Source organism: Lepidochelys olivacea (assembly GCF_965140295.1).
Source record: "Lepidochelys olivacea isolate rLepOli2 genome assembly, chromosome: 6".
NCBI classification, from domain to species: domain Eukaryota; kingdom Metazoa; phylum Chordata; order Testudines; family Cheloniidae; genus Lepidochelys; species Lepidochelys olivacea.
The window spans coordinates 64,480,588-64,507,697 of record NC_140416.1 but is presented as its reverse complement, the minus strand read 5'-3'; the positions used below and the strand labels follow the sequence as shown (position 1 = coordinate 64,507,697).

General features: G+C 44.4%; 2 protein-coding genes across 2 annotated transcripts in view; one reads left to right on the top strand and one right to left on the bottom strand.

The window, feature by feature from the left end:
* HEATR4 (HEAT repeat containing 4) overlaps positions 1–27,110 on the top strand; it is a gene marked incomplete at its 5' end in the record, with an annotated part of 68,672 nt that overhangs the window by 38,148 nt on the left and 3,414 nt on the right. The window contains 9 exons of the mRNA XM_084629921.1: positions 12–172; positions 2,532–2,636; positions 7,124–7,242; positions 8,370–8,550; positions 11,945–12,014; positions 14,733–14,922; positions 16,415–16,493; positions 19,625–19,796; positions 22,604–22,662. Coding sequence (XP_084486047.1) covers positions 12–172; positions 2,532–2,636; positions 7,124–7,242; positions 8,370–8,550; positions 11,945–12,014; positions 14,733–14,922; positions 16,415–16,493; positions 19,625–19,796; positions 22,604–22,662 — 1,136 coding nt within the window. The remainder of the gene's footprint in view (positions 1–11; positions 173–2,531; positions 2,637–7,123; positions 7,243–8,369; positions 8,551–11,944; positions 12,015–14,732; positions 14,923–16,414; positions 16,494–19,624; positions 19,797–22,603; positions 22,663–27,110) is intronic.
* Positions 22,540–25,066, bottom strand: RIOX1 (ribosomal oxygenase 1). Its single transcript, XM_084629922.1, has one exon. It carries the CDS (start codon positions 24,487–24,489, stop codon positions 22,735–22,737), a length of 1,755 nt encoding a protein of 584 aa, XP_084486048.1. The 5' UTR covers positions 24,490–25,066; the 3' UTR covers positions 22,540–22,734.

The following is a 27,110-nucleotide window of genomic DNA, read 5'->3' as shown; positions in this document are numbered from 1 at the left end:
CTTGTTGGTAGGTAATTCTGCAGACAGCTGGGCAGCAGCACAGTGCCTGGCATTGGAGGGCATTGCCACTTTCCCTGTAGTAAAGAAGATCCTTTCCCAGATGTTTGATAAGAATGACAGCACCACAGAGGAGCAGGCATGTCTTCTATTAACTCAGCTCAGTGAATGCTCGGTAGGTACCATTGCTGGAGAGGAGAGAAGCACCACAGAAAGACAGGAAGGATCTGTGTGGCTGGGATCAGCCCTGCCTTCTGGCTCTATCTCCCTGGGTAAAATTCACCCCATACAGAGGTCCAGCACAAGACCTGTGCACCACTTAACCCCTTGTCCTGAACCTCTGCACAGGGTTGACTTTCACACTCAACAAGAAATGACTGGGCAGAGTCTGTTCTGCTATGGTTTATTTCTTTCTTTATTCAAAGCTCTATCTCAGGTCTTCTCAGGGTATGTCTACACTGCATGCTCCTTTCAGCGGTGTGTAGAATACAAGCGCTGCATGCCCTCCCCAAGCGTGGGTATAAATAAGGGTGGATAAAAGTCAATTATTTTTTTTTAATAATCGGATTTTTTTTTAATTTAAATCAGATTTTTTTGATAAAATACTTTTTGAGGAAAAAACTAAGATACACTTTAGCTCAAAGATATCTCATCATGGAATAGGGATTATAAATTCTAATTCTATAATATGAGACAATATATTCATGTAATGTTTAAGAAAAGTTTTGTAAATTAGTTCCAATAGTTCATGGATTAGGGACCCAATCTTATGGGGTTCCACAGGCTTCTGTATAGGTTATTATTATTTAGGTTAATCTTTCTATCTACCCAATGGGACTCAGTGCTCAGTCTAGAAAATACCATCAGAGATGCTTAGTTTTGCCATTCTCAAACTGTGGATTTGTGTCTCCAGAGGTAACATGCTTGTTAACAGCAAAAAAGTTTTAAAATAAATAAATACTATATAGAGGTGAGAAATAACACACCTCAACTCTATTGTCCCTCTGCAAATTTGTGTACACAGAGTCAATCCCTTACCTCTCTCTAAAAGTGCAAAGTTTCAAAAAGTTCAATGAATAGAAGATTGTTGGGGCGGAATAGATCTGGACAAGGAGAAGAAGTCTGGAGATAAATGTGAGAAGCGAGGGACATATGCTTGTTTTGTTAAAATATTATATGTTTGCTGTTGAAGAAAAAATCCAGAATACTTAACGTTGTTGTTTTAGTTAAATAAAACAATTTAAATGTCTATCTGGTGATGTTCTCCTCCTAATACAGCATGGCAAGAAAATCCTCCAAATATTAATGATTAACCTGTTGAATTGGAGATAGTTCACCTCCCAATGACTTCATAATATCTGCTTCAATTACCTTTGGTAAATGAAATAACCAAACAGTCATTTATTTTCTGATATAGCTGTAGAACTAATCTGAAAAGTTTTCAAAATAAATCACTGTTTAAAAATGTATAGTGTGTATCTTCTAAAAATGAAGCCTACATCTATCTCTGAGTTGTGAAGAATATGGATTAAGGTTATAACAACCAACAAGAATGCAGTTTTGTGTAGAAATCCATGATTAAATCGAATCTTCCTGACTAGTAATTTAAATCAAATCCACCCCAGTATAAATAGCAGTGTAGATGCTGAGGCACTGTTTAGGCGAGTAAAGACACACCTGAACCCTATAAGTAAGTTCCCGGGTATGTATCCTACAGGGCTCTCTACTTGCCCAAGGAGTGCCTCCCCTGTCTACATTGCTATTTTTAGCAATGTAGTGTCCTGCTATCTCCCACTTCTTGAGTCTTTCTCCACCCAGGAAGCTGTCAGAGCCTTTCCCTGCCATAGTGAAAGACTTTGGCAGCAGGGAAAGGCTCTGGCTGAGGGCAGGCAGAGGTGTGCAGTGTAGAACATAGCCTCAGTCATTTGAGAGCAGGAGCAACTTGTCTCTTGGTTCTGCGTTTAATGTAATTTATTATTGGATAGGAAAATATAGTAAAAAATAAAATAAAAGTAAATTAAATTGAAAAACCAATTTTGTTCTTTATCCATCTGTCACTCCCCGCAGCAAAAGTTTCTGCTGCTTTCATTTCCCAGGCCTTAAAAGGTACAAAGGTTCATCATTTCCTTTCCCCAACTGTCTGTGAGCCATGGCCATGATGCTTCCTTTACAATAAAAGAGATTCTAGCAGAGTTCTAACCCTCTATCATCACCCTCACTTTGGTCTTTCTAAAGAAGCCAAAATCCTCTTCTCATCTGTCATGATGGCTTTATTGGGGTTTTTTATTAGGTGATTTTTCCATACAGTGTATGATAAAAACCTTCCCTCTCTAGCCAACCAAGGGTCAGTCAAAAGTCTTAGGCAAAGTAGCATAAGGCAACATTTCTATAAAATACTGTGGGCAACCCTTGACCCTTCTGGGTGAGCCTGAGCCCTTGCCACTAGCTCTTCCTTTGTGATCTGGATGATATGCCAGTTCATACTGTGTTTGTTTTACCCTGCACTGTTTGTAAACAACCTACCCCTCTTCCAGAGCTTGGTTTACTCCCTACTGGCAGCCAAACTGAACAGCTGCCAGTGGAAAGATCGGATTTTGGCTTGCAGGGCGCTCTCTCGTATCCGTGGGTATGTAAGCCAGGTAAGTCTTGCCTCAAGCTCCCTAGACATAAGTGACTTTCAAAGTCTGTTAGCATATTTCAGCTGTTCAAAGTAGTTCCTCTCCTTTCCATCAACAAAATGTGCCTCCTAGTAGCAACCTGGCTAAGCCTTTCCCAAATTGCCCTTCAGAAGCTGGAGAGGCTGCCTCCTATATCTGTGTAACAGTGTCAATTTCTGAAGCAAATACCTGTCTCCAAAGAGGCCTCAGACACTGGGGTGTTGCAAATCTTGTGCTGTGGAGATCAAGAACTCAGTGCAGCAAGGTGAGGGCTCAGCTTTTCCCTTAGAACTAAGCTGAGAGAACAGACTTGTTATGTATTTCAACCAATCAGATCAGCTTCTCTCTCTGCTGATCTATAACTTAAATTATATGCAAAAACTAGTATTAGGGACAAGAAATCAAGGACTCACAAGACAAAAAATTCCAAACTCTAAGAGTTAACATTAGTGCTTAAATCTGCCTCCTCATGCACGTGGACTATCTCCAGATTTGGGCCATTCCTGTTTCTGGGGCCTCTCACACACAGGTGGCTGCTGTGAGATGTGGAGCTGGGGAGAAGGTTCCTCTTCCCCAGTCTGCAGAACAACTCTACAGACATTCTGTGCAGTAGATTCTGACCCTTTTATGCAGCTCTGCCAGGGTGGAATGGAAGGATCTTGTAGTAGTGGGTCTTCCAACTCTACTACTTCACTGGGCTTCTCATGCTTCTCATGCCCCATCCCCTCCTACACATAACTACACATTATGCTGGAATGCAGGGAGCTCCTGCGGGGCAGTTGTGCCTCCAACACCTCTCCCCCCACCCCCCCGAGCTCCTGCGGGGCAGTTGTGCCTCCAACACCTCTCCCCCCGCCAGTGCATCCAGCCCTCTCTTGCACAGCCGTGCTTCGCTACAGCCTGGGAGCCCTCCACACTCATGGAAGAAGGGCTGGATTTGCCTCTAATCAGGAGGGTCCAGTGGACGACCTATCCTGATTAAGCGCCTTCCTGATTATCCAAATACACATTGATACCTTCTTTTGCAACCCCTGCCAACACCACACACACAAAGGACAGTATCTATGAAGCTCCAGTTAGTCCTCCGTAACCTGGAAGAGGGGATCTCCATATTGGCCTAGAAGGCTTGAGAAAGGCATGTTAATGGAAATAGCTGAACCCAACCAAATTAATATTTTTTCCTGATCAATATTTTCCCTGGGGCCGTCTTCCTCATTGTGTTTCACTAAAAACACACCATTGTTGGGTACAGTTGATTCCATAGAAGACTTAGAATGCGGGATATACAAATATGAACATCAAATAAAATTAGATAATTCCTTTGTCCAAAGATCTTTGGAAGAAAAAGGAAAGTTTAATTCTTCCTGGTGGTTTGAAGGGGCTGATCCTGGAAGAGGCTGAGCGCCCTCCACTCCTACTGAAGTCAGTCAAGTGGAGGGTGCTCAGCTGCTCTCAAGAGGTGCACAATATCTTGCATGATTGGGTCCTAATGGAACTGGCTTGCTATGACCAGAGTGTATTTTAGATATAGAAAAAATGGATCCTTTTTTTGACCTTCCACAAACGTGAAGTTGTCCTGTAATGACACCTTCTGGGCAAGTTAAAGATACACACTCGTGACTCTCCTGTACTGACTACTCACAGATTTTTATGGCCTTGATCCTGCTCCCTTTTAAAGTCAGTGGCAAGACTCCCACTGACTTCAGTAGGGGCAGGACTGGGCCTTTTTACTGCCCATGCTTCTAGTAGTTTCTTCTCAGCGGCAGCTAACACAGTTCAGTCAGGATGCTGCTCTTCATGACAGCTGCTGCTAAAGGAAGCAGCTTTCTCTTTATGTTCTATAAATGGAAGAGTTTACATAGCAGAGAGGGGTGGGGGGATGTGAGAACCTGGATTTATGCAGGAAATAGCCCAGCTTGATTGTCATGCACATTGTGTAAAGAGTTGTCACTTTGGATGGGCTATCACCAGCAGGAGAGTGAATTTGTGTGGGGGGGTGGAGGGTGAGAAAACCTGGATTTGTGCTGGAAATCACTTTAGATAAGCTATTACCAGCAGGACAGTGGGGTGGGAATAGGTATTGTTTCATATTCTCTGTGTATATATAAAGCCTGCTGCAGTTTCCACGATATGCATCTGAGGAAGTGAGCTGTAGCTCACGAAAGCTTATGCTCTAATAAATTGGTTAGTCTCTAAGGTGCCACAAGTCCTCCTTTTCTTTTTGCGAATACAGACTAACACGGCTGCTACTCTGAAACATAGCAGAGTAGAAAATATCAACTAAATTGTGTTTTAATCTAAGCAAAATGATGGTGATGTTATCTCTTGTTAAAGGATCACCTCACCTAGTGTATTCAGGCAACAAGCCAACATGTCTGATGCCAAACCAACAACACCCAATTTGCTACTGTTATCAAATATGGAGGGAAAACACCTACTTCATTGCCAAGATATGGATGCTGTTTTCCGCTCAGAAACTGTTGTTGGCATTTTAAAACAAAGACAAAAAAATCTGCAACAGAAGCACCCAAAAAAACAACCCAACAATTTTTTTCCTTGTTTGTTATGAAATAGGCATCATTTCTTGTTATGACTTTCATCAACACAACTTCACAAAAAGTGTTGATGTTTTTTCCTCCAACTTCGGGACTAATTGCATAAGAAAGGCTTTTCAGTTCTGCACTGAATGATTGCATTAGCATGAAGGAATAGAGATCTGTATCTGTACAGCACCTAGCACAATGGGGTCCTAGTCCATGACTAAGCCTCCTAGGCACTAGGGTAATACAAATAAATAATTATTCCATCCTGAGCCGGTACAGCTATGTGTACATCCAACCCTTTTTATTTTTTATGCAATCCATTGACTAGAATAACTCAGATTTAATTTTATAAAAGTATGTTCATTATAACAGGAATGGTGATTAATTCTTCAGTGTTTGGTACACAGTGACTTGTGTTGCTAAAGCAAGTTATAATGGCTTTTTCAATAATAATAGTCTGTTTACTTATAGATTTAAACAACGTTCTGCTGGAAAATTTCTGACCAGCTATAGCGAATGTTAAAGGTGTGCACAGTCTATTTTCAGGAGCTTAGTTAAAGTGCTGTTACGTCTTTTACTCAATGCCTAGGGACTTATGTGGTAGGCACAAGTTTCAAAATTGATAAATAAAATGTGGCCAGGGACCCATTCTGCCTGTATAATTGAGAACAAGGCAATCAACTGCAGAGGGTTTGTTTTTGTTTTTTGAGGCAGGGCGGGGAATGGAATTTAACCAGAAGTTTCTAGTCATCAACCAAGTGCTAGCAAATATACGAATGGGCATACTACATCAGACCAAAGGTCCATGTAGAGCAGTATTGTGTTTTCCGACAGTGGCCAATGCCAGATGATTCAGAGGGGATGAACAGAACAGATAATTATCAAGTGATCCCCCTGTCACCCTTCCCAGCTTCTGGAAAACAGGGACTAGGGACACTTCAGAGCATGGTTTTGCATCCCTGTCTATCCTAGCTAATTGCTGTTGATGGGCTCTATCCTCCATAAACTTATCCTGTTCTTTTTTTAACCCAGTTAGTCTTGGCCTTCACAACATCCTCTGGCAAAGAGTTCCACAGGTTGACTGTGCATTGTGTAAAGAAATACTTCCTTTTTGTTTGTTTTAAACCTGCTGCCTATTCATTTCCTTTGGTGACCCCTAATTCTTGTGTTATGAGAAGGAGTAAATAACACTTATTTACTTTCTCCACACCAGTCAGTATTTTATAGACCTCTGTCATATCCCTCCTTAGTCGTCTCTTTTCCAAGCTGAAAAGTCTCAGTCTTATTAATCTCTTCTCATATGGAAGCTGTTCTATACCCCTAATAATTTTTGTTGCCCTTTTCTGTACCTTTTCCAATTCCAATATCTTTTTTGAGATCGGGCGACCAGATCTGCATACAATATTCAAGATGTGGGCATACTGTGGATTTATATAGAGGCAATATGATATTTTCTATCTTATTGTCTATTCCTTTCCTAATGTTTCCCAACATATTGGGGTTTTATTTTTGACACAATCAAACTTGAGACCTAATGCTGATGTCAATAGGAACTGGACATTCACCACCCTGCAAGACTGAGTTCCAAGTGTGGCCCTTGGGTTCTTGGCCAGTGTGAGCATGGATAGACTCAGACTTCACCACATACTGTTGGAAGGCAGTGCATTAAGGGTGGGATTTGTAAAGTACCCAGTGTTGGCCTAATTTTGCTTCCACTGAAGTCAAGGGTAAAATTCCCACTGACTTCAATGGGAACAAAGTTAGGCCAATATGAGTTCCACCATTCACTTCAATGGCAGCAGAATTAGGTCCGTGCCGAGCCCTTTGGAAAATTCCATCCTCAAGTAGTGTCTTTGGAATCAAAGCAAATGGTTGATTAATGCTGCAGTGAGTCAACCTCAGCCCTTGTGATGATCTTGTGTATAGGACCTGAAGAACAAGCTTGCGCAGCTGATGTGGAATGACTGGAACATGGAGGTGCGCCAGGCAGCTGCCCTGGCACTGGGGCAGATGAAGCTTGGGAAAGAAGTCCATGACCAGCTCAGGTAAGAGTTAACCATCTTGGTAGCTTTGCTATGGGGAAGTGGAGTTCTGAATTATTATCACCCAAATTTCTTGGTCACTTGTGCCATCAGTGTAGCACTACCTAGCAACAATTGCACTAGTATTTCCTTTGCTAAATGGTGGAACCTAGTTAGACACTAGATTAGCAATGGACTACCCTCAGGGCTGATACAGCACTGTATAATTTGGAATTATGGCATATTCTGTAGTCCTAATCTATGACTGTAACCAGGCTTTCAAATACATACTGTATTTAGGGTCTTCTTTATTTACAATTACAGCCATAATAATTGCAAGTGCATCCTTTTGCATGTGTACATCTGTTCCTGACTTTACCTAGAAACTGTCATGGGAAAGCAGTTACTGTATATACTTGTGCATAAGATATTTACATTAAAATTTCAGCCCACTAACATGGGTTCAGCCTATAATGGGGCCTAGCACTGTAGATCAGTTACATTGATCCACTTACCACCCTGATCGGTAAGCATGAGAGAGCAAGGTGATGGTAGAGTTGGGGAATAACCAATCCAGTGGCTGAAAAGAAAACTATGGGACCCAAGGCTACATTGAAAGTCAGACAAGTCATGGGTCAGCAGCTGAAAAGAGAGAGGAGCAAGTTTTGTGGGCAAGTTTTGTGGAGCCCACTAACATGAATCACTCACTTTTGTTAGATTCTATCTTACAAAATGATGGGCTCTGTCCAGTTTATGTGTGGGTTATACGTGAATATATTGGTAAGTATTCACAGGCAGATCTTCTATACTCAGAGAATACACTTGCCAGAAGTAAGGAGCCTGTGAATGCTCACACTGGGCATAACCAATGCTACAACAGGCCTGATTCTATGTGAAGTGTTTAAATATAGGTCTGTTACATGGAGTGACCCCTGGAGTTTTGGGACTCATTACAGTGGGACTAAAGGGCTGAGTCTTTTTTTTTTTTTTTTAAATGAGCAGTGAACAGGAGAGGAACCTTTGAATAGGGATGTAATGAGTCTCAGGGGCTTTGCCCAGTCAGGATAATCCTCCCATTTTTGTGTGCATCCGTCTGGACCATGCAGACCAGGCCCAGCAGTTGCTTATTTAAAACTCCTTTGCGCTCTCAGGGTGAAGCTGAACAGAGGAGATTGCCGGATGAAGGTGGAAGCGCTCTCATTGATTGGCTGGCTACGGCTTATGACAGCGAAGTTGCTTCCGGGCTTCCTTCACTGCTTTTCCAATGACTTTGTTGCAGTCCGGAGAGAAGCTTGCCTTACCGCTGGAGCACTCAGGATCAAAGATGAAATGGTAAGTAGGAGTGTTTAAAAATAAAAATAAAAGCCTGATAAAGATCCTGAACCCAAAGGAAAAAAAGATTTCTTTCCTTTATTAATGCTAATTCTAATTTCTGTGTTCCCTTGTTCAAGATGGGATGTACTTACGTGCATCACTCACTTTTGATTCATAGATATTAAGGTCAGAAGGGACCATTATGGTCATCTAGTCTGACCTCCTGCATAATGCAGGCCACAGAGTCTCACCCACCCACTCCTGCAATAAACCTCTAACCTATGTCTGAGCTATTGAAGTCCTCAAATCATGGCTTAAAGACTTCAAGGAGCAGAGAATCCTCCAGCAAGTGACCCGTGCCCCATGCTACAGAGGAAGGCGGAAAACCTTCAGGGCCTCTTCCAATCTGCCCTGGAGGAAAATTCCTTCCCGACCCCAAATATGGCGATCAACTGAACCCTGAGCATATGGGCAAGATTCACTCTGTAGTAACTCAGATCCCACCCCATCTAACATCCCATCACAGGCCATTGGGCCTATTTACCATGAATATTTAAAGATCAATTAATTGCCAAAATCGTGTTATCCCATCATACCATCTCCTCCATAAACTTATTGAGTCTAATCTTAAAGCCAGATAGATCTTTTGCCCCCACTGCTTCCCTTGGAAGGCTATTCCAAAACTTAACTCCTCTGATGGTTAGAAACCTTCATCTAATTTCAAGTCTAAACTTCCCGAGACCAGTTTATATCCATTTGTTCTTGTGTCCACATTGGTACTGAGCTTAAATAATTCCTCTCTCTCTCCAGTATTTATCTCTCTGATATATTTATAAAGAGCAATCATATCTCCCCGCAACCTTCTTTTGGTTAGGCTAAACAAGCCAAGCTCCTTGAGTCTCCTTTCATAAGACAGGTTTTCCATTCCTCGGATCATCCTAGTAGCCCTTCTCTGTGCCTGTTCCAGTTTGAATTCATCCTTCTTAAACATGGGAGACCAGAACTACACACAGTATTCCAGGTGAAGTCTCACCAGTGCCTTGTATAACCATACTAAAACCTCCTTATCTCTACTGGAAATAGCTCACCTAATGCATCCCAAGACTGCATTAGCTTTTTTCACGGCCACATCACACTGGCGGCTCATAGTCATCCTGTGATCAGCCAATACTCCAAGATCCTTTTCCTCCTCCGTTACTTCTAATTGATGCGTCCCCAGTTTATAACTAAAATTCTTGTTATTAATCCCTAAATGCATGACCTTACACTTCTTACTATTAAATTTCATCCTATTACTATTACTCCAATTTACAAGGTCATTCAGATCCTCCTGTATGATATCCCGGTCCTTCTCTAAATTGGCAATACCTCCCAGCTTTGTATCGTCCGCAAACTTTATTAGCGCACTTCCCACTTTTTGTGCCAAGGTCAGTAATAAAAAGATTAAATAAGATTGGTCCCAAAAACAATCCCTGAGGAACTCCACTGGTAACCTCCCTCCAGCCTGACAGTTCACCTTTCAATATGACCTGCTGTAGTCTCCCTGTTAACCAATTCCTTATCCACCTTTCAATTTTCATATTGATCTCCATCTTTTCCAATTTAACTAATAATTCCCCATGTGGCACAGTATCAAATGCCTTACTGAAATCTAGGTAAATTAGGTTCACCATATTTCCTTTGTCTAAAAAATCTGTTACTTTCTCAAAGAAGGAGATCAGGTTGGTTTGGCATGATCTACCTTTTGTAAAACCATGTTGTATTTTGTCCCATTTACAGTTGACCTCAATGTCCTTAACTACTTTCTCCTTCAAAATTTTTTCCAAGACCTTGCATACTACAGATGTCAAACTAACAGGCCTGTAGTTACCCAGATCACTTTTTTTCCCGTTTCTTAAAAATAGGAACTATGTTAGCAATTCTCCAATCATACGGTACAACCCCTGAGTTTACAGATTCATTAAAAATTCTTGCTAATGGGCTTGCAATTTCATGAGCCAGTTCCTTTAACATTCTTGGATGAAGATTATCCAGGCCCCCCGATTTAGTCCCATTAAGCTGTTCAAGTTTGGCTTCTACCTCGGATGTGGTAATATCTACCTCCATATCCTCACTCCCATTTGTCATCCTACCATTATCCCTAAGCTCCTCATTAGCCTTGTTAAAGACTGAGGCAAAGTATTTGTTTAGATATTGGGCCATGCCTAGATTATCCTTAACCTCCACTCCATCCTCAGTGTTTAGTGGTCCCACTTCTTCTTTCTTTGTTTTCTTCTTATTTATATGGCTATAGAACCTTTTACTATTGGTTTTAATTCCCTTTGCAAGGTCCAACTCTCCTTGACTTTTAGCCTGTCTCACTTTATCCCTACATGTTCTGACCTCAATAAGGTAGCTTTCCTTGCTGATCCCTCCCATCTTCCACTCCCTGTATGCTTTCAGCTTTTTCTTAATCACCTCTCTGAGATGCTTGCTCATCCAGCTTTGTCTCCAACTCCTGCCTTTGAATTTTTTCCACTTTCTTGGGATGCAGGCTTCTAGCTTACAAAATGATGGGGACTGAGGGTGCTGAAGAGTCAAATTATTGTGGGTTGTGAATATTTCCTCCCATATGGAATAGAGAAACCATGTATCTCCAAAATATTGGTTCTGAACATGCATGCTGGGAATCTGCCCACAGGTACATAAAATGGATCTAGTGGACAATGAATCTCTTTGTGCCAAAAAGAACTGCCTCCTCTCACCCCACCTACACAAACCTTCACCCAGAACACTAATCAAACAGGAACTTCTTCAAGGCTTGGAAGAGTTTGATTAACTTTTAGAATCATCATTTTTTCAGGTTTGCATTCACTTCTGCAATCCCTGGTTAGAACCTGGTGCAGAAGCCTGGAAGTGAGGCTCTCGGTACAGTATGTGTGTGCCCCGCTGTAAAGTCAAATGCAGGTGATGTCCTTCAGTTGCAAATTAAAACGGAAAATAAACCAGACTGATAATTCTAGCACTATTCAGGCAGGTACTGGATTCTGCAGGAAGCAGTGCCGGATCTGGAGGGCCATGCAGGCTTTTACTAGAATAAGTGACTGCCTGTAGAAATTAAAACACTCATGAGGTCACACTGTTCGCCATCCCTCATGAACACAAACCTGGTATGCCCCTGGAATACAACCCATTTGGAGGGGTCTTCTGGCTCTTCTCTCCAAATCACCATCTCTACCCTGTATGACTGTATGTGTGTTCTGTCCGGTATTGTTTTCACTTGTGCCTTTAGGCTGTTAGCTCTTTAGGACAGTGACTTGTTCATTATTTGGTGTGGGTCACATCCTATATAGTATCACACATTTATATGATCCTATATAAATAATAAAGCATGATGATAATATCTCCTAACAGCTATATCCTTCCACCTCAGGTGCTAACGTGCCTCTTTAAGATGATGCAGACTGACCCTCACTGGAAAATCAAGGCTTTTGCCATCAAAGGTATTGTAGTTAGTTGGTGAAGACTTGTTGCTTTAATAGGATATTTTTTGTTTATTGTGAGGATTTTAATATTTTAGTTTTTTAAATAATATTTAAGGTTTCAAAATTTGCAACTTTAATGTCAGACATGGCACATGTGAACAGACAACAATTCTAACGGTAATAGAAATACTACAGCAGTATCTTTGAAATAGAATATTAGTCTAACAAAGTACACAAATTCTGAACCTCTGCTACATGGCCAGCAAATAGTAGCTTTTAACATTTTAAATGTAACTACTTCCAGGGATCCCATACCAGGAGAAAAAGCTTCTTCACTGGTGGATTTGCAAATGGGGCACAGTGGTACCCCCAAACTTCTCAATCCACTAAGAGGAACAATCCTTCCAATTCTCCAAATTCCTTAATAACCAATATTTAAGTATCAGGGTCCAGTTCAGTAAATGAACTCAGTCTGCTTTGCATCCTCCCTCTCTCCCTTCTGTGAAAGTTTTTAAGTGGTTTAGAACATCAGAAGAAGACTTGGGTAGATTTATTTTGGTTTTTAAAAATACATTGACTTGAGGAAGCAATATTATTGCTGGCTGAGAATTCTAAACTGTGCATGTGCCAGGGCCAGAAAGCATTAGTCTAAAAAAAATCATATGAATGATAGTATCCTTCATACTTTTATCTCCGCTTTCCTCTGTGGAGCTTTGGCCCAGATCCTCAAAGGTAGTTAGGCTCCTAACTTCCATCAAAGTCAATGGAAGTTAGGAACTTAAATACCTTTAAGGCCCAAATCCTTAATGTACACAACAAACATTCATTAAGTCTTGCAACCCTACGGCAAGTACTATCTCCATATTGTAGATGGGGAAACAGACAAAGAGAGCTTATGTGGCTTCCTTTTGTTCCAGACACCTCCCAGAAAATGGTGATGTGTGATTATTCCTCCATTTCTAGAATGCTCACCTGTCGGGTTCCTCAGAGTTCTATTCCCCACTCCTCTCTTTTTTCATCATTACATGAAGCCAAGAGGGGAAGCATGAGGATCTATGTCTCAGGTCTCAAATGCCAACAATACACAGAAAGAATCATGCTCTACATCTCCTTCACCTGGATGCAAATAACACCAACCTATCCCAGTGCCTGGCTAAAAGGCAGCTGGCTGAAGCTGAACCCAGGCACGATGGAGGTGATATTGCATGGAAGAAGGAAACATTTTGAAGAGTTAGTATCCCATCCCCCTCTATTGAGGCTGTCTGCCACTAGATTGTCAAATCAGTTTGCAGCCTTGGGCTCCTTATTGATACCAGAGGCTCAAAGAGCTACAGCTGCAAAAAATGCCTTCTTCCACCTCAGGCTAGTTAGAAGATTGCACCCAATCCTTTGGCCATGATGATACATACATTTGTGTGATGTAGAGTGCAAGTTGGATTTACTGCAGGTCACTACAGTTAGATACAAGATGAGCCCACAACCCTTTAAAAAAACCAACAACACTTCAGTTAATCTTCAATGCTGCAGATTATCTAACTCCAGCCATCAAAAGCATATCACCCTGGGGCAATGGCAGCTGCCAGGGAGAGGGAGCCAGAAGAGCAGCAGCAGCAGACCCTGCAGGCAAACTCCTCCTATTTTCACACTGAAACAGGGTCCCTTCCTTATGTGCCCCCCCCCCCAGATCCATAGAGTTGTGAGGGAACAAAAATGTACAATCCTTCAAACCAGAGAGGACAATTCCAGGATAACTTTGGGTTTTTCCATGGGCTGGTGGTGATTTGGGGTGCATACATCTGTCTGTCCTAAGTAGTGATCCCCCATTACCGTAGTGTCTGAGTGCCTCACAATATTGAATGTATTTATCCTCACAACACAGACACAGAGAGGCTAAGTATCTTGCTCAAAGTTAGACACAAAGTCTGTGGCAGAGCAAGCAATTGAACCCAGATCTCCTGAATCCCAGTCTAGTGCCCTAACCACTGGAAAATCCTTCCTCTCTGGGAAATACATAACACAGCTATGATGTTATGCTTCAACTAGATGCAATTTTTAGACACGGAGGATGCTGAGCCTTTTGACCACTATACTCAATGTCAAAATGGTGTATTTTACATATCCCTGAACACCTCATTTTTCTGTATCTCGGCAGCCTATTATTTACATATTGTATTATTGTCTTAGAACTTCCTTCTCATAGGCAGCCACTCAATTTAAAATTAGAAAGCAATAAATTTAGAACAAATGTTTTTAAATATTACTTTCAGCACCCTAGATTCTTGGAGATTTTGAAACCATAGAATGTGAACACATCAAACTGTGACTGGATTTCTAAAAAGAATGGGATAACATTATGATGGTGATATTTGTAGGTGGGTGTAAGGCTAAAATAGGTGTAATCAAATTCCATGCTTCAGGATATAAGCTGGTTGTTACAGAGGTAAGCAAAGAGTCCCCACCTCTTCCCCTTTCCCAAGCAACACTGCACAATTGACAAAGCACATTGGGGTTTTTTTTGTTTTTGTTTTTTAATGTTTGTCTGTAGCACAATCTATTAGCTACTTGTTGGAGGTTTCTTCTGCCCTGTTTGACAAATGCTCTGTTCCTAAGATTCCACAAGCAGGAAGCCATTAGCAATCCCAATAAATAGAGAGAAGCGCATCCGTTAACACAACCAAACCCCGGCATGAAAAAATTAAAACAAAGAAAAGCACTTGATTTCCCCTTTTATGGCAGCACTGGGCCAAATAGGCCATGTGACCCCCCAGCTGAAACATCATCTTCTTTGGGCTGTTCATCATGAGGAGGAACCTGGAGTACGAAGAGAGGCCTGTCGTAGCATCGTCACCCTCCAGCTGCAGGATGAAAGTGTTCGGGCCATCTTATTGGAGAGGTTGATTCTGGAGCCAAATGAGATGGTCAGAGAGTAAGTAGCTAGGCTTCAAAAGGAAAACATGCTCAGGGCAAAATAAAGCCCCTCTCTCATTATGGTTTTGTCAGTGGATACTCCCCAGGGCTCCAAGCATATGCAGTGTGCTCTCCTTCCTTCTGAGGGATGCTGCTTTCTTTCCTAATAAACCCTGCATGCTCACAACATAGCAGGGATGGTGCAACATATAATTTCCTCCCAAGATGCTCCTTTAGTCAATTGCTAAGGGGTTTCTAAAGACTAATTTAGTGACCCACACATTAACCCTTCTCTTACTGTCTCTAAAACCTACCTTTCAAAGCAGCTGACATTTGTCAGCTGGGGTTGGGGGAAGATTGAAGGAGGCACAAGTGTTCTGTCACACCACTATTCCAACTCCCCGTACCCACTTCATGAAGCTCTTAGACTCAATATCTGCCAAGACTTCTGGAGATAGTTCCATGGGTACCATAATTAAATCCCTCCTCTCACTCAGCTTGTCCAGCCCATTCCACACTTGATGTTGGATGTCTTACTAAAGTAGGGAGGATTGGGCAGACTTTTCTATTTGAACATAACTTCTCAAGGGAGACAGACTATCAATACTCCAATTCCATGATTCTTGAACTGTGGTCCATGGAGCACTTGCTAGTGGTTTGGGGAGAGTTGGCAAGTCATATGGTGTCAGCTATTGTCTTTGTCCAACATTAAATGAAGCAAAAAAGATTTTCCCAATATTGATTTTTTTTTCATATAAATGATTGTCACAGTAGTCACTGGTATATTCTGAGGGCCCAAACAGGAAGGTAAGTATAGGAAAATCTCTCTATTAAGTTGTGCTGACAAAAGATGCTATCAGATCATTAAAGACCAGGGTCCTATTCTGTTTTCATTGATGCCAGTTTTACATTAGTGTGACTCTGTTGGCTTCAATAGTTACACCATAGCTATACCTATGTAACTGAGATCAGGGCCACAAGTGGTCAAGATCATCAGTTTTACTTCTCATCTGAAAGTGTGCCCCAGCATCATGTCCCCTAACATGCTACGGCTTTGCTTCAGTACCAATGCAAAGAAAGGGGGGATCCTTAAATATGTTTGTTAAATCACATTTTTAAATATATATGTATTGAGTTACTAACACTGCTTCTAGCAGCACTTAACAAATCATTAACGCTGGTTATCTTACCACCTTGCTCCCCTCACTCATCTACTACCTCTATGCAATTCTGTACTCACTCCCCCGCCAATCCTCTGAAGCCCGGACCAACTGGTGGGCCAACCCATGCCAATGTGGGAACACTATCCCTTCCTTCATCAGGTCACAGTGATAGCTGCTGCTTGTACCGCTTCACATGTATATGTGAGGCAAATGAGAGAAGGCAGCACAGATTGGAAGACTTGGCTGGTTCCCAGGTAGCATGTGAACTTCATTGCTTTTTGTGGCTCTTGCTTTTTCTTCAAGCTTCTGCTGTGCATAAGTAACAAGTCTTTTATCACTTCTGTTTAGGGAAATGAATAAAGCTGTGAAGGTTCTCAATTTTCAACATACAGAGGAACAGGAAATGATTCAGAAGATCAAGAATGAGGTGAAGAGACATTGAGAGCCCAGCTCATAGAGGAAATGTGCTCAGGGCTTTTGGTTGGAAGATAGGGGAATACAACTTCATATTTAGAGATGGTTAGAAGGCAACTGATCTCTCTCCCCCACACACAGAGCTAATAAATTTGAGGGGAAGGAGGTGTCACCATCTCAGCTAGAGGATGGATGTTCCATGGGGTGGCCAACCTGTGGCTCCGGAGCCACATGCGGCTCTTCAGAAGTTAATATGCGGCTCCTTGTATAGGCACCGACTCTGGGGCTAGAGCTACAGGCGCCAACTTTCCAATTTGCCAGGGGGGGCTCACTGCTCAACCCCTGGCTCTGCCACAGGCCCTGCCCCCACTCCACCCCTTCCCACCCCCTTCCCTGAGTCTGCAGTGCCCTCGCTTCTTCCCCCTCTTTCTTCCCCCCTCCCCCCGAGCCTCCTGCATGCCACGAGACAGCTGATTGGGAGGTGCGGGGAGGGAGAGGGAGGCGCTGATCAATGGGGCTGCCAGTGGGTGGGAGGCACTGGGGGCGGGTTGGGGGAGCAGTTAGGGGGCTGCTGACATATTACTGTGGCTCTTTGGCAATGTACATTGGTGAATTCTGGCTCCTTCTCAGGCTCAGGTTGGCCACTCCTGCATTAGAGCTTGGTCAAGAGATAGTAAATGACATCACTTAGGTGGGGGAATAAGATCTAACGTGGATAAAGTCTCACTGTGACATAATGAGCATCTGCAGCTCAAGACTGCATTGGCCTTTTTTTATCATCATATCACACTGCAGCCTTGGATTAATTTACTGACCGCTTCTCAGAATTGGAATATTAAGTATTGCTTCAGGGAGAAGTCAGCACAGAGAAGAATTTCAAGTCTCTGTCCCAGGTGCATGTGATCACTCATACTATGTGCATTATACAGTATTCTATCTAACATTAGGCACAACCACATTCAGAAAGAACTGAATATAAAATATTTCTCATTTTCCTCCTTAAAAATGGGGATTCTTTTTAAATTGTCAAATAATGCTTTCTCCTAGTTATATGTAGTCCAGCATATATTCAGGGCCCTGTGTAATATGTGGCTGTACTTCATCATTCCATCTTTTCCCCCTGGGGCATAGCCACAGGTGGGGCTAGGTGAGCCACGGCCCACCCACTCAGCATCCAGGCCCACCCAAATCTGAGTAGGGGTGTAGTGCTGCCACAGCGGTCCAGAGAGTCACATGGACACCTGAAATCCAGGACAGAGCTATGCGCCCGCCCTTCAGAAATCTACGCTTCGGCAGCTCTGCCTTGCCATTTTCTGAGCCGCCTCATGCGCGTGCCCAGCTCGGCAGGTGAAGGCCTGTGTCTGGGGGCACCAGGGCTAGGAAGAGGGCGTGGTGTCAGGGGAGAAGCTGAGCTAGCACAGTGTGTCATTGCCTGTGCACCCGAAAGTTGGGGCCCACCCAGATTTCCACTCCTAGCTACAGCACTGCTGTATTCTGCAGATGTGTTCTAAAATCTGAACTTGCAATGAAAACCTTTCAAACATCTACTGAACGTACCCAATGCAGTGTTGTCTTCCTGGGTCTGTAGTCATCCTGTACAAATAGCTCTAAGAAAAATCTGAGCTGCCCCATTCATCTCATTAGGGTATTGACTCTGAAACCTCAAGCTGACCATTTAAATGACCATTTTTTTGGCTGTTTCACTGCTGATCGGTTTGGGCCAGATTGTGATAAATTTACCCATGCTGAACAGTACCTTGCACTTACAGCATAAGTAGGTCTATAGAAGTCAACAAGACTAAGTGGGGAGTAATGCCCAGATCCATGAAGGGACTTGGCACCTAAACCCCAGATTTAGGCACCTAAGTCTCAGTTTTTGGTGCCACCGTGATCCACCAAACTCCTGCTCAGCTGCTGCCTAACCCTGTATGCATCTAAACTCATTGTAAAAGTTCCCCAGCTGTCTTTGGGCGTGCACACTGCTACCTCACTAGGCATCCTATCTCCTAGCTAACCAGATAGGCAGAGGAATGCATATCTCCCCTGTGGGCTTTGATCCGGTAGGCAGCAATGGTGGTGTCCATCTTATAACAGCCCAGTAGTAGTTAGAGCACTCTCCGGGGATGTAGGAAACCCAGGTTCATTTCCCACCTCCGCCAGAGGAGAGAGGATTTGAACAGGAGTCTGCCACATGTTTCAGGAGGGTGCGCTAGCCATTGAGATATTCTGTTACAGGGCTGTCCACACCGGCACTTTTATCATGAAACTTTTGTTGGTCAGGGGTGTGTGTTTTTTCACACCCCGACCAACAAAAGTTTTACTAACAAAAGTGCCAGTGTAGAGATAGCCTTAGTGTATCACAGTCTAGCAGGATGTTATTGCAGAAGTGCCAGTGTGCTTATTCCATAATCTCCAAAGTGTCAAAAACCCCAGTTGTCCCATACACAGCTTCCCCTAACAACTTCTACAAAGCAGCTGTGCTTTGGCAATACAAACACTATTTGCATATTGAAAAATTAAGGACCAAGCAAAAAACTGAAATTAATATCTAAACAATAGAAGGATGACAGCAATGTGTTTTCATTTATTTTCATGTTATGTTTTGAATGGACATTCTTGTTAATTTAATCTGGAGCTGCTCCAGAAATTCCAGTCTGCGGCCCAGTGTGCCAAAACTTTTATCTAGTTTCCTGTGCAATATATGAAGCCTTACATAATTAGCTTTTCCATCCAAACGAGCAAAAAACGTATCATTCGTGGATTTTCCTTGTAGGGAGTGGCAACTATAGCAGCCCTCTGTCCCATATTTAATACACTTTTATTTTTCTGATTGAGCAACTGAGTTTCTTATGGGCAAGAAAATGTGGCGCTCACACTTTCACAAAAGATACTCAGAACTATCCACTGTGCTTACTCACAAGCTGCTGGCTCCAGGACTTAATGAAAATAACCTTGCAAGATTCAACAGTCCAGACAAAAAATATGCTTGTTCACCCCTTTACCATGATTTATAATGGAAAAAACTAATTGCTATTTGCCTGCCCCCCCAAAATTGCTCATGCCACTCGAGTTGAATTTTGCAATTAAGAATTTGAAGACTTATCATCAGACTAACTGGTCTCCTGTTCCGCATTTTTTATCCAGATTTCCAGGCTAAGCCAAAAGGACTTGGTGACCCGGAAACTGCTGAAACTCGAAGAGATTATAGGTCATTTGTGGCAGGAAGCCAACCGAATCTATCATGCAAAGGAGCATAGCTCTGCCCACAAGGATATACTGCAGAACCTCATAGCTGTCCTTGGATCCACTTTCTCTGGTAATGTGTGTGTGTGTGTGTGTGTATGGATTAGAAGGGATGTGTTACATGGATCACTTCCTTTCAGAAGAGATCATACCAGTCTTTTGAGTTACTTATTCGGTGGGAGGAGGTTATAGCATTCAATAGCTCTCCCAGAAGATACTGCATATCATTCAAAGGATAGGAGAGTTGTAGATGCAAAGGATATAAAACTTGATTTCAGTCATTAAAAAATTCTCTGGGCTGCTAAGGCTACCTTGCACTGCTTGGCTTTCAAATGGCTGGAGCTAGTCAGTAGAGAATTCTCCTTGCATAGGGAAAACTCTCCGTCACCTCCTAGCTACACTACACTAGCTGCTCCCCACAATCCAACCCTTGGTGTGATAGGGGATGCCCGGGTATGTTCTGGCATGGACAGGGAACGATACTCCACACTGGCATGAAGTCTGTTCTGGAGCTTGTCCCAGTGGTGCAAGTAGGAGTAGGTTGCCTGCGAGTCTAACTTTCTTGTGGCCAAGGATTAAGGATCTGCAACGGAACGGGTGTCATTCAGAAGTGTTCAGTTTCCATACAGAGACCTGGAGCTAGAGGCGTGGAGACCCACGGCTGTTTCCCTACCCACTGGTGCAAGAACACTGACTTCCTACTACAACTCGTTAGTGCAGTGTTGGGTAGAACACATACAGAAGCACTTCTCAGTCAGGAGAGTAGCGTGTGCTGAGTAAAAAGATTCTGGTGTGTGGAAGGGAAACTGCCAGTGTCATTAGGAAGGGAGACAAGGAGCCATCCATATAAATCTCTTCTTTATAGAAAAAAGTTGCTGACAGTGAGGCTTCTTCACTATCCACCCACTTTACAGAAGCTGGAACAGAACCCAGATCTGTCAAGAGTTCCCTCACTCATATCTGAGTATTGCTGAGTAAGTGGGTTTGAGGATTAGGACAAGGTTGACAGCGTGGACAGGGAATGGTCAGAGGGATCAGGCCATCTGATAAGACCCAAGTGATGTGCTACCATGAAGGAGACAAACTCAAAGTCCCACAATTTTCATGGTGCTAACAAGTCAATAAAAAGTGGGTTCCTTCCCCTATCCCAATGACCCTTTTCCCTACAATGATCGTATTAGGCTTGCCATTAGAGTACTGACTACAAGATCAACAGAACCCAGAAACCTATCAGTCAGAGAAACCTGTCACTCCCACTTTACACAGTCTTTATGTGGGGGCTAGAGGGCAAACAAAGATGAAATTTGGATAAATGCGGGGTGTCCCTGTGCTCTGAATTACGCTGGGACAATACCAGCAGTACAGTGAGAGAAAAATTTGGATTGGTCTTTGTCATTTCAGTACTAAAATTATCATAATCAACAGCACGTTCTAGGTGTTTACATTACATTAATGCTTATGTTAAGCTGTTTCAATTCTACCTTATGTGAAATAGATTTGACTGCACTCACATTTGCTAGATGCAAACATTGGTTAACCAATTCACCCAACAATAGGAAATTTATAAACTGTGTAGTACTTTGGGCTCCACATTTGAACTAATGGGGAGGTTTATCTGGATTCAAAATGCTTAATCATTAAAAAAAAAAAAGCTACAAAATATTTCATCATCACAAAATTAATTTCTGTCATTTCCAGAACCCATCATTGTCTTAGCACCAGCAAAATATTTGAGCACTTTCTACTGGTGTTGCAGCAGCTACTTTATTTCCAGTACTACACAAACATCAGTGATGATGCTACCATGTGAAAAAATTCTCCACTCTTAGCGATGGTGTGGGGGAGAAGAGGAGTGTTTCTTTACTAAATAGAAAAAGGAGAGATACCAGGAACAAGGGTGTTACTTTTCAAATTTGTAAGGTTTTACAGATAACGCAGAGTAAGACTAAAATAAAAAGCTAATAGTATCTTCTTACTCTTACCGGCTAACATCTAAGATTACAAGCTTGTGCATATTTAGTATAGTCTGCTACACACCATAGGAGAAATTCAGAGGTCCTTTGTAATGTGATGATGAATGCATAAGTCAATCAGTAGATGTAAATGAGACTAAGTCGGTGTAAAAATATATGTAATCCAATACGGCAAACTTCTTGCAGCGCCGAGACCCTCCCCCCCACACTAGGCAGAAGCCAGAAGCAACATGTTTGGGGGGGGGAATGTGACCCCAGATTTTTACCAGGGTTTGCTGGCCCCACTTGGTCACATGCTGCTGCCAGACCCCCTCCCTGCATGGCAGCTGCTGGAGCTGGCAAGCGAGGATCCTGGATCCTACGGAGAGGCAGGGGCAAACAGCTGGGAGCTGCACGGAGAGCTGCAGCAAAATAGCGGCTGCCTCTCCCCATGCAGCTAAAGCAGCGGCCCCTCCCTGCAGCTCCCAGCTGTTTGTCACTGCCTCTCCATGCGGAGCTAACACCTGGAAGTTGCACGGAGGGGTGTGACTCAAGCTGTTGTGGGGAGAGAAGCACCAGTTGTCTCTAGTTGTCCCCTAGCCCCACCACCCCACTGCAGAAGCCATGAGCTCCCCCTGACCCCAGTCTGGTAGGCGGAGAATGGGAGGGGGGAGCTCCACAAGCGTTACTTTAACTGTAAGAGCTTCATGTGGCTCGCAAGCCACGGTTTGGCCACCCCTGCTATAAAGGAATCATAGGCTGCTACACCTTATTTTATCGCATAAAAGGTAAAGAACATATAAAACTAACGTACAGAGGCACTAATATGGCTGGGAAAACAAAGTTTAATTCTGTGCTATTGTGGACAGGCTATATACCTACTTCTTGTGTACGTATCCTTTAGAAAGTGTTTAATCTGTCTACCCAGGTCAAAGCTGTTCCACCAGGATGGATTCTCCGATCTGGACCCCTGATTCAAATTTACCAGTAAGTGTAAGGTAGCAAACAACAGAATTTTTCTAAACAATCAATATATTTATTTTGATCATAATTTAACAATTATATAGGCACCAGAGGTTTCTTGGTAATCAGCAGGCCCTTTTCAAACAAGAAGGTAGCTAAGGAGATTTTATCATCCAAGGTGTCACATGGAAGGGTCTCCACGCAGACATACTTTGGATACGAAGAAAGCAGAAATTCAATACCATCTGTAAACTCAGGATCTATCTCCAAGTACTTGGGCTCCTCCTTGTGGTACACTCTTGAGTTTTCTGTTGTGTAATACAGCAGCAAACCATTTCCTTCATTACACAACCTAATGATGCCCTGACGGAGCAGCCGTACCTGAGTCCCTTTCTTTATCGGTATATCAGCATCACGAACATCTCCATCTTCCCACCTGGCTGGAACACCATGTATACTCAGTGCCCTTTCATGTTCAGTTAGCATGGGAGGGAGGCAGTCATGAAGAAACAACTTAGCTTTCTGATCCACCGCAGCATCAATTGGTGCATAGTCCACCAGTTTCTTTATCAAATTCTGTACTCTCTCTATAAAAGCACCTCGGCGAGAATCAACCACATCTGAGTTCAGGACCCCCATATATTCTAAGTAATCTATAGGGAGCCCTTGCCTGTACTCCACATCCTCCTCTATGGCCATCTGCAAGGTCGTTGGGAGGAGTTTCTCCAGCAGATCTCCCCAGGAGTTCCTCTGGTATGAAGAAACAGTTATGTGGAGTGAGTGTGCATCAGGAAGACAGTCCCCCTGATGGATAAATCCACGGGGGAAATAAAGCAGGTCCCCAGCTTCGAGTATTGTCTCCAGAATGGGCTCTCCAATCACCTCCTGAGCAAAGTTACAGCTCGAGAACTGGGGCAACACCTCTGTATCATTCCTAGGACCATAAACCCGCCAATGCTTCTTCCCTTCAAGCTGGATCACAAAAGCTTCAATGTCATCGTAGTGTGGAGCAAAGCCCTGTGTGCCCGCGGGTGTCAGATATGTGTTTGCTCCAGCCATGCTCCCAAATTGCTCCTGAAGGATGGAGAGGAAGTGCCAAACTGTGGTGGAGAAGGCCTGTGGGTTCAGCATCCGCAGGGAACAGCCATTCCTGTAGAAATCCCATACGACAGCGGGCAGCGCTCTGCCAGCAGGATTGTGGGTTTCCCTTGTCCCATCCACATAGCTTGTTACATCCAAGTTGACCCCAAACAGGACATCATTGTCCCGCAGGATTGCATCGAAGGTGGCTGTGGAGAAGAGCCCCTGGTAGTATCCTGGGTTGTGTCTCTGGATCAGGAGAGGTTTCTTTTCCCAGCTCTGCTCAAAGAACTGCTGTGGGGAGATGGGTGCAATCAGCCACTCAAACAGCTTGGCTGCCCGCTGCCTGCTGTGCTGGACCCGACCCAGCTCCTGGAGAAGGCCATGCAGAGAGGGGCCAGTGATGGGCTCCTGGGGCCTTGGGCTGCTAGTTCCCCTCACTGCTCCCATTGGTGCCACCCCTGCCAGCTGCGGTCTGGGGATTCCCTGCAGCCCCGAAGTTTGGCTTTGCATGGGGGCCAAGTACCCCTCTCTCTGCTTCCCCTTCCGGCTCCTTCCCAGCTTTCCTCCTGCTGCGCCCCGGCCGGGTAGAGGGGCTCCGAGCTGCTCCCCCTTCCCGGGCCCCGCTGGAGCGGGACAATCCCCAGGCACCCCCGTCTTGCTCTGCTTAGGCCGCTTCTTTATGCGCCTGCTCCGCAGGGAGACCGAGGGCCCGGGGCCCGCCGCGGAGCGATAGACCCAGAGCGCGGAGACACGTGCGGCGGCCTCCATGCTGCTGCTGCCGCCGCCTCTCCCGTCGCCCTGCGCGCGCTCGTGCCAGAAACGTCACCGCCCCCGCTCCAGCCCGCGCCCGGGAGCCGGGTCTCCGGCCCCGCCCCCCGGGGCTCCGAGTGCCCCGGCGCGAAGCGGCATCGCGGGGTTTGCTGAAACGCGGCTTCGCATGCCGCAGCGTCGCGGGCTCGGGGGCTTGTTTTTCCAGCTCCGCTGCATGTGGGGCTTTGCCGCTTGGCCCGGCCGGGGGTGAGGCGGGGCGGGGCGTCCCCTGGAAGTTTTGCTTATTATGCACCATGCAGATTGCGGGGCGGCCGAGGAGGCGGGGTGCGTTACTCCGGTGAAGTGAGCTGCAGCTCGCGGAAGCTCATGCTCAAATAAACTCGTTAGTTTCTAAGGTGCCACAAGTCCTCCTGTTCTTTTTGCGGATGCAGAACAACATGGGTGCGCCTCTGAAACCTGCCAGCTTCCTCAGGGATCGCCCCTGGCCGACCGGGCACGTCACTGCTGCACCCTGGAAGCTGAGTAGCACATCCCGCCTCCTCCGCCGCCCCGGAACCTGCATGGCCCATATGAAAAGCTCAGCCGTCTCCGGGTGTGTTTGTGTGGCTCTGAAATCTGAACTTCAGGCAGCCACACAAAACAGGTGGTGTGGCTGGCCTTGGTCAGCCTGTGACCGTAGGCACTGAGGGGTGCAGGCCCAGCCCAGGTAAGGGAGGGGGAGGTGGCCCCCAAGAGTGTGTTGCTGCAGCAGGGAAATAGTGTGCAGAACTAGTAGGCCAACATTATTTTGTGAAATTTTTCAGTATAATGGTTGTCATTTTTGCACACCATTACTTGTGAATTGTGAACACTTTGTGAATCCTATTGTAATTCTAGCCTGGAATATTATGTCTTTATGCAGAGGCATGGAGTTTAAGGCCAGAAGGGACTCCTAGTTCATCTAGTCTCACCTGTATATCACAGGCCAGGCACCAAGCCAATAACCAGAAACAGACCAAAGTAGTAAAGTCCTCAGGAAATGAAACTATTGTCTGCCACAGGCAAATAACAGGAGTGACCAAGGTGCATCAATGTCTGAGGCCCTTGCAATGGCAGGGAATTAATACATGAGATAACCTTACCAAGTGACCTGTGCCCAGTGCTGCAGAGGAAAGTGATTAGTTGAAAATGATCTGCCTGTGAGGCATGATTAATCCCACCTACACTCATGGGCAGGGACAATAATCCAGAAATCCTGTGGGTTTAGAGTCTTTCCATGAATTTACTGCTTTCCCTAAAATCTAAATTGTCACTGAAGAAAATTAAATTTCTAGTTATACTAACTGTGAAGAAAACTTGCAGCCTTTAACTTGAGGCGCTATTCTTCTATGATTAGAGGAAACAAACCAAAACAGGTTTCAGAGTAACAGTCGTGTTAGTCTGTGAAGTGAGCTGTAGCTCATGAAAGCTTATGCTCAAATAAATTGGTTAGTCTCTAAGGTGCCACAAGTACTCCTTTTCTTTTTGCAAACCAAAACAATATCACTAAGGGCCAAAGCTTTTCCTGTGCAGAACTAATTTAAACAGGGGTTCTACACATAGGCTAAGGGAACAGAATCCTTCCCCTGGGCTGCTGAAGATGAGGAGAACCAATCCATGGCTACTGCAACTGCTCCATATGGGACTAGAAGAGACCAGTAAATTTGCATAGTCATGTATCCATTGGTTGGGACTCCCTGTCCTGTACCCAAGAAACCTTCCACACTACCACAGAAGGCATTGCCACAAAGCCTGGATATACTGCTGAGTGAGGAATGGAAACAATACCATGTGACTTAGGAGATCAATAATGTAGTGTGAATTAGTGAATACCTATAGTGACTACTTCATGAATAAACCATAGACTAAAATTTGTTAGAAGCAAATAATCATCAAACAATTGCAGTTAGTGAACAAATTTATAAAATGCATGTGTTGTTCTAGGGTAATTTGGAAAAAAGAAAATAAAGCGGAGGGGGTGGGGGGGGGATGTACTGAATCAGTTCTTTTCAATTAATAATTCAACCAGTTCTAGTTGTAAATCTGTATTGTTTGTTTACAGTAGTATCTAAAGCAGGGGCGGGCAAACTTTTTGGCCTGAGGGCCACATCAGGTTTCTGAAATTGTATGGAGGGCCAGTTAGGGGAGGCTGTGCCTCCCCAAACAGCCAGGCGTGGCCTGGCCCCTGTCCCCATCCGACCTCCTCTGCTTCTCGCTCCCTGATGGCCTCCCCCGAGACTCCTGCCCCATCCAACCCCTCCCCCAGTCCCCTGATGGCCCCCCCAGGACCCCTGCCCCTTCCACCCCTCTCTGTCCCCTGACTGCCCCTGGATTCCCTGCCACCCCATCCAACCCCTCTTTCATTCCTGACTGCCCCCTCCCCCAGGACCCTTGCCCCATCCAACCACCCCTTCTCCCTGACCGCCCCTGGAACTCCTGCCCCTGAGTGCCCCCCGCTGCCCCATCCAACCTCCCTTTCCTTCCTGACTGCCTCTCCCGGAACCCCTGCCCCCATTCAACCTCCCTGTTCCCCGCCCTCTGACCGCCCCGATCCCTATCCACACCCCCACCCCTGACCACCACCTCGAACTCCCCTGCTC